The sequence below is a fragment of the Aythya fuligula genome, chromosome 13 (genome assembly GCF_009819795.1).
Source record: "Aythya fuligula isolate bAytFul2 chromosome 13, bAytFul2.pri, whole genome shotgun sequence".
Taxonomy (NCBI): Eukaryota; Metazoa; Chordata; class Aves; order Anseriformes; family Anatidae; genus Aythya; species Aythya fuligula.
This window is the reverse complement of record NC_045571.1, coordinates 21217221-21227829: the sequence shown is the minus strand read 5'-3', so window position 1 is coordinate 21227829 and position 10609 is coordinate 21217221. Positions and strand designations below refer to the sequence as shown.

The 10609-nt window shown below is 38.5% G+C and overlaps 1 protein-coding gene across 1 annotated transcript; it reads right to left on the bottom strand.

The window, feature by feature from the left end:
* Positions 1 to 402: 402 nt before the first annotated feature.
* ZC4H2 (zinc finger C4H2-type containing) lies at positions 403 to 10319 on the bottom strand. The gene is made up of 5 exons (XM_032196101.1): positions 10119 to 10319; positions 4806 to 4977; positions 4029 to 4201; positions 2699 to 2861; positions 403 to 1559 (listed from the first exon to the last, which is right to left on the bottom strand). The coding sequence occupies exons 1-5, from the start codon at positions 10169 to 10171 to the stop codon at positions 1446 to 1448; spliced, it is 675 nt and encodes a 224-aa protein (XP_032051992.1). The 5' UTR covers positions 10172 to 10319; the 3' UTR covers positions 403 to 1445.
* Positions 10320 to 10609: the final 290 nt, after the last annotated feature.

The following is a 10609-nucleotide window of genomic DNA, read 5'->3' as shown; positions in this document are numbered from 1 at the left end:
GAGGCTGAATGCAAACAGGCAGTCCCTGTCTACTGAACTTAGTGAAAAGAATATATAATACTTAAGATCAGTTTAGTCAAAAAAGTTGGTGACAAAACTGGAATTAGAAATAAGTAAGTCTGAAGGCCCTGTTCTGTAGTTGGGTTGCTGCCACCCTCCCTGTTGGAGAAACTGCAGCTGCATCAGATGAAATAGGGAAGACAGAGATAAACGGAGGGGTCTGCAGGATCCTCTAATTGGGGTTCTTTTGTCACACATGCAGAGGAAGAAAAAAAAAAAAAAAACAGGATGAAATAAAACTAACTTCATAATGGCTTATTAAAAGATACAATAATGGGAAGTTTTGGTCAGGGAGAAAAACAACCCCTCCCCCCCAAAAAATAAAAATAATAATAATAATAAAAAAAAGAAGCAAAAAACAGGCAGTTCTAGTGAAATACATCATTTTTTAGTTGATACTGTTACCAGCACATGTTATTAAACTTCCCTGTGATCCAACAGATGATACGTCTGCCAAAGATTTCTGCTATAGAAACCAGAAAGGGGAGACGTGCAGAATGACTACCGTTGCAGTCTGTGGACATAGAAGTTTGGGGTATTTGATGCATGTTTCCTAGAGAACTACAGTGAGCTTGTTTGCCCTAAAGCCTAGGAGGACTACTGATGTATTCATTTAAACCTTATATTTAAATAAATTAGTCTTCTGACTGCTGAAAATAATATCACATTAAGATGCTAAAGATGACACAAATTCTGTAATTTTTAGTACTTCACACACAGACTATAACTGGATCCCTCCTCCAAATTTTAAGCCAAATTTGATGGAACGATACAATCAAACTCCAGTAAATCAAAATTCACTTGTGGCCTAAAATACACTGATTTCTTGTATAAACCATTTCTTTTTTTCCTGAACATGTCCCATATTAAAAAAAAAAAAAAAAAAATGTTCTACTTGATACCCAAGCCTACACAATCATACCAGCATGGAAAACAAATTGTTCTTTCGTGAAACAAACAAACAAACAGATTTTTCTGCATCTCAAATAGTCTCCTATTATCAGAAAATAGGAAAATAAGAATAATCTTTTAGTAACATCTGTTTTTAGACATAAAAGCATTTGTAGTAATCACATTTGGCCAGTAGGTGTAGTCTGGCATTTAGGATACCTGTGTACGAATTCTGTGTTGCTTATGAGTCCAAAACATGGAATGACTGAAATGTTAAAATTGTAGCACCATTAGTACTTATTTTCTTAAAACTAAATCCTAAGGGCCAGAAGGAAATTAAGACAGGACAGGAACATTGTGCTTACATTGCATTGGATAGAAAACAAAGGGTTGGTCATACTTGAGTCTGCACTTCAGTAAAGTCTGGCCAAATTTACAGTTCTACTGGAAGGGTATTGGAAGAGGTCACATTTTGCTTGTCAGTCTTCTGCGTTTCATTCATCCTGTTTCCTCTTGGGCTTTTTGGGATTCCGAGATCGGCTCTTTGCTTTGCAGAGTGGACATATGGGTGCATTCCGATGAATTTGTTGGTGACACGATAAACATGCCTGAAATGCGACATCGCAGCCTTTTGTTATAAACATTTAAGTGGCATTGATACATGGGTTATTGAGTATCAATACTGCAAAAAATAACCAAGGCAAGACTTCTTGCCTTTAAGGGCAATTCAATGCTAAATTTTATATCCAGGTCTCTAGACTGTACAGTAACTTCAGGCCAAAGGAAAAAGTAACATATCTCATTGTATTTAAACTACAGTTCAGCAAACACATGGGTCAGGCCTGTATCAATAATCTCAGAACTAAATTCCATTTCATTTTAAGCTTTCCATGTGTCTACAAGGGTAATAGTTCACTGAGTCAGAGAAGTTATAGTGAAGTCTGACTGCAATTTCACAGCATTCAAGGCAGAGAGGGTGATTAGATTAATTCTACATATTTAACACAAGATACAGCACTCTACCTTTTTGTTCCATACTCAGCCCTCAAACTTCCATTTGACTGAAGTGTATTACTCTCAGAAAGGATTTTTGCTGACCTAACTCTAGATAGTAAGTACATAACTATGAAATACACATACCTGAGTTTGCCTTCCTAGTCCATGAATCTTTGAAACTAGGGTGGGATGGATAGTATGCAACTACTTTTCTGTTTCTACTGACTACACAAAGAGCTGAGTATGACTGTTCAAAGTAGTACACCTCACTTAAGTGCTTATAGTTAGGTTGAACTAATCCACGCATTAATCTTGATTTGAAGATACCAAGAAGTACAGAATCAATAACCTTCTCTGGTAATTTCTACCACAAATAGTTGTATTTCCTCATAAAATATGTGCATTGCTTCTAATATGTATCCATTGTGGATTACCTCCCAGCTATTGGTCTTTCTTTTACCCAGCATCTTTCTTCCATGCCTTTCTCTCACATGAAACACAAAGTGAGAATTGCCTGCATCTCTATGGAGATTCTTAGGTCATAAAGGAGTCAAAATAAAGCCTTGTGAACCCTTGATGACTGGTGCTACTAGTTTAAGTCTGCTGGGATTGCTTTTGATATGAACTCCTGAAGAAAAAAAAATCAGAATCAGGACGCATCATTTTTACTTTTTGTAACTACTGATCAATTTTATAAAGATTGTATATTTCAATGACACAAGAGAAAAAACAGAACATTCCATCTCCTGACCTTCATTGGAGGTGGCTGTTGTCTGAAAGTTGCTGTCTGTCTGGTATCTTGTTTCCTAGCCACTTGCAGCTGTTGGGCAGCTGCTGCAGCTGCAGCCAGAGATTCTGGAATGGGAGGCTCCTGTGGTTCTGTCTGCCATTCTGCTTTCTGCTTTTCAAAGTAGCTAGACCAAAATAAATAAATAAATAAATAAATAAAGATAAACACCTTCTGGACTATTTCATTATTTTTAAGGGATAATTTGTGTTAAGATACAATGGACCATATTTCTCTATTACATTTCCCCATTAGAATCAAATTGCCTACATTTAGACACCTCTTGGACTAATTCTTAAATAGAGTTGCTGGTATGTTCCTCTACATTTGAGCACATCAGACAGATTTAAGAAGAATGGAAATGACTGTTAGCTTCTAAGGCATCTTGATTTACAACTAAATATAAAACTAATAGGCTAGAAAATATATACTGTACATACTTAATCTTTAACAGCTTTAGATGTACCACTGTCAAACTCTCTATTTCTATTTATATTCTGTTAATATTTTTAATACAACAGATTTATGCATTTCTTTGTGGTGTCAAGCTGCTTTGAACAGAAAACTGCATTTCTGAAGAAATCCTGAGAAATCTTGAAAACTGTGTATCAGTTAAAGTGATGCCAAATGTGCTGGGCATTAAGAAATGTAGTTTTCTTAAAACATCAATTGCATTTAAAACTGATCTGTTAAACAAAGGACACTGCTCTTTGAATAGTAGCTAATTCTGCCACCTTCTAGGTTACGCCTTGAAAAATGAAACTGATGTCATTATCCAAATCTATTTCACATCTAGGGTAAACTTTTAGTTTTTATGGTCACAGGTAGATGTCTAAATGGCACTGCCATGTGCATGCAGCAAAAAAAAAAAATCAAATATGACTAGCAGGACCACAAATCAACTGAAGAATAATTGCTTTGTATGCCTTTCTTGTATTGTCTTCTATCTCTGCTAAACAAGCAAAAAAAAAAAAAAAATCAGGAAAAAAATACCTTGTTAGAAAAAACAATATACAATATAAAATCTAGAGAAACAAATACTCTCGAATTTTTACACATCATATGTAGAGTTTGCAGCTTGGAATAATCTAACTTCCAACAAATTAAAATAATGTTATCATATACATGTGCTCCCACATCTCCTTTTTGATAACTTTCTTTTCATGCATACCTCTTAAGTTCTTTCTTCCACCTACCAAATTAGAATGACAAAACCAAAGAATAAAATTAAGAGCTAAATTATTAGTTAGATTTATAAATATAAACCCAGATAATGTTTGCTTTGGAGACTTACTCAAGGGACAGTTTCTCTTCCTCCTCACACAGATCTGGCAGCCTCTGCAAGCCCAGAGTCATCCGCAGAGCATCTACATGCTCCTTCAGGGGTTTGTACTCCTCATGCAGGCGACGAGTAGATTCCAAGAGTTTGTTGAGATCATTCTCAGATTGCTTGATAGTGTTCTCCATCTGAAATAGATTCTCTTATAATTAATTAATTATAATTGTATTAATTTCCTTCTGGCTGGTGCTTCTTACTGTACTCTGGTAATGTTTGGTGGTTCTACTCAGTGATGAAAGTAAACTCTTGCTAAGAACTTCACAAATACCATATGTTTTCCCCAAATCCCTTTTCTTCAGAAAAAAAATACAAAACATAAAAACCAAACCAAAACAAAAAGCAATCAAAAGTCCCAGTTAGCTGCCTTCAGGTGCTGTATGAGAAGAGACTAACAGGAAGAATGGTTTTCTATGGGACTGTCAGAATGATGTTACTATGACTAATAGTGAGGTAATAGCTAGAATGGGCTTGGCAATATAACCCCTTCGTCCAAATGCTTTCTAAGCTCACATTATAAAATATCCCACCTTTCAGACAGGAAAAAAACAATTAGCATGAAGTAAATTTAATTGGCACTTTTTGTAGGATCCTAGGATGGTGCTGTAAAGTCCAGATTATTCAACCAATCATAGTTTGGTGTGTGAATTGCACATTGATGCATGCAATTCTACAACCTGTGGCTTGATTCATATACAACTGTCTTAGACTGCCTGCAGCTGGACTGTTGCATACCACATTAATATCAGCATGGATCAGACGCAGCTCCTCCACATGGGCCATCTTCTCTTGCAGCAGCAGGTCCATTTCCTGTTTGTATTCTTTCAGGTGCCTCTCCTCAGACTCCAATGCTTCAAATTCTGCTTTCAGTCGTGCCTTTATTTTTTCCATCTGCAAAGTCTTATTCCTGGATCCAAGTGATAATTACAAATATAGAGAGACAACAGAAAGTCACTGCAAAATATTTGTCAAGGTGTCACTTTATACATGAATAGATGGAAGAAGCAGGTAGCAGTAATAGACAAGAATGAAACTAAGCATGTCTGAAAAAACATAAGGTGCAATGAGAGAACTGAATTCTGGTCCCAGCTCTTTTGCTGAGCATTTCTAATGTATGAGATTATATCAAACTTGCATATACAGAATTATGAAATGAAGAGTACATTGTAAAAATGTAATAGTTACTGAAGATTCAGAGAATTTGTACTGAGAGTTCTACTGTATCAATTAACTGAGATTAAAACCTAGTTCCAAAGTAGAGAAATCCAGAAAATATGAAAGATTTAAAACAGGATTCTGAGATATTTAAAATGAAATGGAAGTTACTATAATATCCTATACATTGACTACTACTATGTGGACAGTAATTTGAACTGCTACAATGCTAACTTCAAGTTCAGATTAAAGCAAATTCCAGAGCAATGACATGTCAGCGTAGTAAAAACTCAAGATGACATTCACCACCAACATCCCACTTGTAGGTACACCGTGACAAGATCTTGGTTCTTTGTAAAATCTCGTACATTTCACGTATTTGTAAATGTTTCTACAAGTGTCCTGCATTCTAATTTAAAAAAAAAAAAAAAAAAAAAAAAAAAAAAAAGGGCCAATCTGTCATTCCATTGCAAAAGTGTTTAGAAACCCAGTCCATTTCTCCCTCTTCAAAGCTAACAATTAAGGGGTGTGAGTTTCAGTCATCAGACAGCTTTAAGCAGCAGAACAGTCTACTGCTCTTGTGATTCAGCAGTTGTACTAGTCATTGAACAGAGCAAACAAACTGTTCCTGTTCCTGGTCTTGTTTCTGTGATTCTGTGATTTAGTTAACCAAGAAGCCTTAGTTATTTTTCCTGTACTTTAGGTTAGAATATGATATGCCATAACCCAGGTGTCAACAACACTTAAATGTTTATAACAAGAACCTGCAATGTCACATTTCAGGTAATTGTACAGTACCACCTCTGACCTTCCTTGTTATCCTTGTCTTTAACAGAGTTACTGTTTTCTCCTGCTCCAACCAAGATTCCAAAAGAAATTTTAGAGCTAGCCTGAGGACTCTTCTTTAAAGTATATGGAAAGTGTCTGTATAGATTCTATTCTTGCTTCTGACTATTCCTACTAGATCTCGCCTGTCACCCTCCCTCTTGGGAAGACTCACATGTGCCTTTGAATCCTTTGTTCCTGTTCTCCAAATCAGTCTCAATGAGTACAGTAAACACTTATGCCCCGAGTTTTGTTAATCCTTTTACTGACTGCCTCAGACATAACTGGCATAGGGAACTGGCACAACAGTCTTCCACCATTTGCTTTAGAGAATAGCAGAAAGCTGGGTCAGTCCCTGGGACAACTAATTCTCGTTATCTATTTCAAGAATTATAGCCAAAGTTGTTCTCTCTCTCACTTCAGGAGCTTATAAAGCTACAAGAAATAAAAACAGTATCATAAATAACTTCTTCGAAACATATTCAGAACTAAGAGGGAGTTGGTTCTCCCCCTCTATTCTGACCCTGTGAGACCCCACCTGCAGTACAGCATCCAGCTCTGGAGCCCTCAGCACGAGAAAGATGTGGACCTGTTAAAGCCAGACCAGAAGAGGACCACAAAAGTTATCAAAGTTAGCTGGAATGTCCTAGAATCACAGAATATCCCCAGATGGAAGGAACCCACAAGGATCATTGAGCCCAACTCCTGGCTCCACACAGGACCAGCTAAAAATCAGACTGTATGTTTGTGAGTGTTGGCCAAACGCTTCTTGAACTCAGGCAGGCTTTCCTAATACCCAACCAGAACTGGCCCTGTTCCAGCTCCATGCCCTTTCCTCAGGTCCTGTCACTGTCACCAGAGAGAAGAGATCAGCGCCTGCCCCTCTGCTCCCCTTGAGAAGAAGCTGTAGGCTGCAATGAGGTAGTCCCTCAATCTCAGTACTCACTAGTCTGAAGAGTATTTACTAGTCTGAACATGAATATTGGATTTACACCAGTAAAAGAGATCATCTCTGTCTTCTATTTTAAATGTGGCAATATCCCACTAAAAAGTATCCTCCAACCATCTACTCCTGTTTTCATTCAGCCTCATTGTTTCCATATACTTAGCAATACCAGCTTTGATTACTGAAACTGGGAGTACTTGTCCCCAGTTTTATCCCTGTTTCCTCTCTTGTATTTATGGAATGCATTCACCCGAGAAAATGGAAATTGATCACTTTCCTCACTGTTACTAGTCACTGGCCTCTGTGCTCTGCCAAACTGCCACAACAAATGCATTGCAGGAGATTGTTTCAGACCAAATGATTAGCTTTTGGTATAGGAAAGAAAAAGTGCATACAAATTAGAACTCTGTTAGCATCAGGCAAAATGCTGTGATGTTTTGGGACAAAAACTGCGGTTGTGATTTCTACACTGCCTAATGAATTCTGCTCTCTCGTGTTCTTTGCCCTTCTATTTAAGTTCTTAGATTGCAATGGTAATGGTAGTCGCTAAATGACTACTTAATGCCACAGTAGGGCATTGAACAGTGAAAATAGCATTTGTGATGGGTAAATTCGCTCTCATTCTCTTTGATCTCCTCCCAGTCAGAACACTGAGGTCCAGCCTTTCTGTATTTGCTTAATTTTACAACTAGGGTTAGTTCTGTGAAACTACTCAATGCATATCAATAAGCATGTGCAGATACGTTTGGATTGGTGGCACATATATACATTTACTGACAACAGCAATTCCAGCAAATTATGTCTTTTTTTGAATCTATGTATACAGGTTTTGAGAATATAGTGTGTTTTTTTTTTTTCCAGAATTCCATCAAAAACCCAGCTGAGCTGCCTTTAATAAATGATAGAGTGCAGCTACAGAAATTGGCAATTTCTTTGATTTTAATTGTGAGGGCTTTTTTGTTTGTTTGTTTTTTTCCTTTATCTATAGAATAGTACATGGAATGCAAATTAAAATAAAGCCTGCCAAATCCATCAAAAGTTGTGTTTGCTTTGTAAAGATAAGAGTTTCTTATAGCAATTTTGAATGTTTTTTTTTTTTTTCACAGAATGAGAAGACATTTTAAATAGGTAGCTTATTTGAACACAGTTTGTGAAAGGAGACTCAAAATTGACAAGAATGCTGCAGGCAGGATTTGTTTTTGATTTTTTAAATTAAAATATATTCAAGCAAATTTCTTGATACCTCATTGTACAATAAAGGTAGTAATGTCAGCTTTACAGTACCTTATACCATAAACTAATATAAAAAATGTCTTAATTACAGTTTAAATGTCCCATTTGAATATACTGTCATAAAATTGAATGCACCATAAATTTCCAAATACAGGATACCACTTTGTCTGGAAAGATAATTTAATTAGATATTTAAAGCCAGTGTTAGAATATTTGTACCTCAAACAGTAATAGGCCATATTTAGATCTGTATTTTAAAGGAGCCCGTCCAATAACAGTTACGTAGAGAAGTGTTGTTCTTTCTCTGAAAAGCATGTGTTATTCCATCTCTTTCTACATGTAGTTTTGGGATGTTAGATAAAAATTTTTGCCTGATCTTGGTTCATCTTCATGGTATCAAGTGAAGAAGGCCGAGGCCCATACATTGCTGCCTAATTCACCTCTTTTCACAGGTGAAGTATGCTTGCTAGAGGTGCTGTTAACAGCCAGAAAGATGTCTCTGCAGCCATGTGCGTGCAGGGCCAGGCAGCAGCACCTTTGTCCCCTGCTTCTCTCGCAAATATCCCCACTGATAGCCTGTCTTCAGTTGTCATGCCCCAAAACACTTCCTTCCACTCTGGGGTTACCCACCACCACCTCACCTTTCAGCTCCTGGCTACATACCAAATCACTTTCTTTGTAATGCATTCTGGCTTTTGGGTGCATGAATTCCTGCTAAATATAGACAGCTCAGGCCCTATCCTGAATATCAGTGTCCTGTGTCAAAGAGTGAAAATGTCCTACCTAAAGCTCAGAAAAATACATACATCCAACATGGGCACATATGGTGCTGTTCATTGTTCATGACTCCCCCCCTTCTTCAAGGCATTCTGCAATTCACCATACAAAGAACACTATGTACAAATTCTTCATGTGTCTTGTTGCACAGAAAAGCAGAGAGAGACAGCTGCCTGCCTTGTGGCAGATTCTCAAGATGATGGCAGAGAAAGCCCATGCTGTCGTGTCCTCATCCATCACCACCATGGCACTCTGTCACCCCAGTACATGTGGCCCTGCTCACCACATCAGGGTGGTGGCCAGAAACAGCAGGTAGGAAGACTTCTTGCTCTCCCTGCCCACCTTAGCCATCTCTCTGCTTCTGGGTAGAGGGCCACATCTCTGCACAGGAAAGGGAGAGTAGAAAGAAACCAGGTAAACACTGGCTGCTTCACAGGCTCAGATGCTCCCCCCTCCTAGCACACACACAAATTCCACACTCCCTCGCAGGCCGCAATCCCAGCTAAAGCTGACCTCCTGCACTGACTGTCCAGGGAGATCGGCCACCCTGACAGTTGAGCAGCCACACATCCTCCCACTGGTCTCTGCCTGGCTGTGCACAGACATACATGTCCTGCTCAGACACTTAAACATGCCACTCTCAGGGGCACATCCATCCTTGTCTTTTGCTGTCATGCTCTGTTTGCTTTCTGCCCTTCCTTTCCCAGCTTGTTAAGGCTCCTGCCAGGGAATGATGGGAGTGGGCAAGGCAAAATAATAGATTTATGACAGAGCGACTCAGGAATGTGAAATAATACTTCAAAACGCTTAAAAGAAAACACCTGCAGCCCAACACCACTCCCACACTCTTCCCTCTCGTGTTACGGTGTCACTGAGCTAATTCTCTGGAAATGTATGACCATCATTGCCCTTTGCTGCACCTTCTGCTGCCACTTCCCGGTTGCAGATGCTCCTTCCCTATTTAGAAAAATGTAATTTCATCTCTTATCATAAAGCCCAGGGGTGGTTTGCTTTCCCTCGGGGGCACAATAGGTACTTTCAGATCGATGCAACTCCTCCACTCCCCTGAGAAAGCCGTTTCATGTAACTGATGCGGCACAAAGCAAACGTACCTGATCTCCTTGATGCTCTCGAGTTTGCACATAATTTCTTGCTCATCTGCCATGCCGATTTAAACCTCCCGATTTAAACCTCCTGTGAAACGTACAAAATGCCAAGGAAAAACAACAACAACAACAAAAAACCAACAACCATACAATAGACACAATGTAGTCACCCCCTCGGAGCATATGGTTTCTGAGCCTGTGCAGTAGGCTCTAGTGGGAGCTATGGGACTTAGAGTCCAGCTTCCTATTTCTGACTAGGCAGATAGTCAGCAGAAAGACTACAACACCCACAAGGCAAAGCAGAGCTTTCCTGCCCTTTTTCCTGCAACTACATTTGGAATCAATTTGTCACACCTTATGTCAAAGGTTGTTAGTAGTGCAAAGAGAGTAAAAGGTGACTTCCTGAGGTCTATGCAATAATTAACATTTAATTAAATCATTGGAATTATGGAATAAGCACTACAATCGTTGGATGTGTTTGTAATTTTGACGTAAAA

What these genes read in the sequence shown, in the direction of transcription:
- ZC4H2 (XM_032196101.1), bottom strand. Translation starts at nt 10,171, where the DNA reads ATGGCAGATGAGCAAGAAATTATGTGCAAACTCGAGAGCATCAAGGAG. An exon ending in GAGAGCATCAAGGAGATCAG is followed by an intron (nt 4,978 to 10,118) that starts GTACGTTTGCTT and finishes ACTTGGATCCAG; the next exon opens with GAATAAGACTTTGCAGATGG. An exon ending in GAAGAGAAACTGTCCCTTGA is followed by an intron (nt 2,862 to 4,028) that starts GTAAGTCTCCAA and finishes ATTTTGGTCTAG; the next exon opens with CTACTTTGAAAAGCAGAAAG.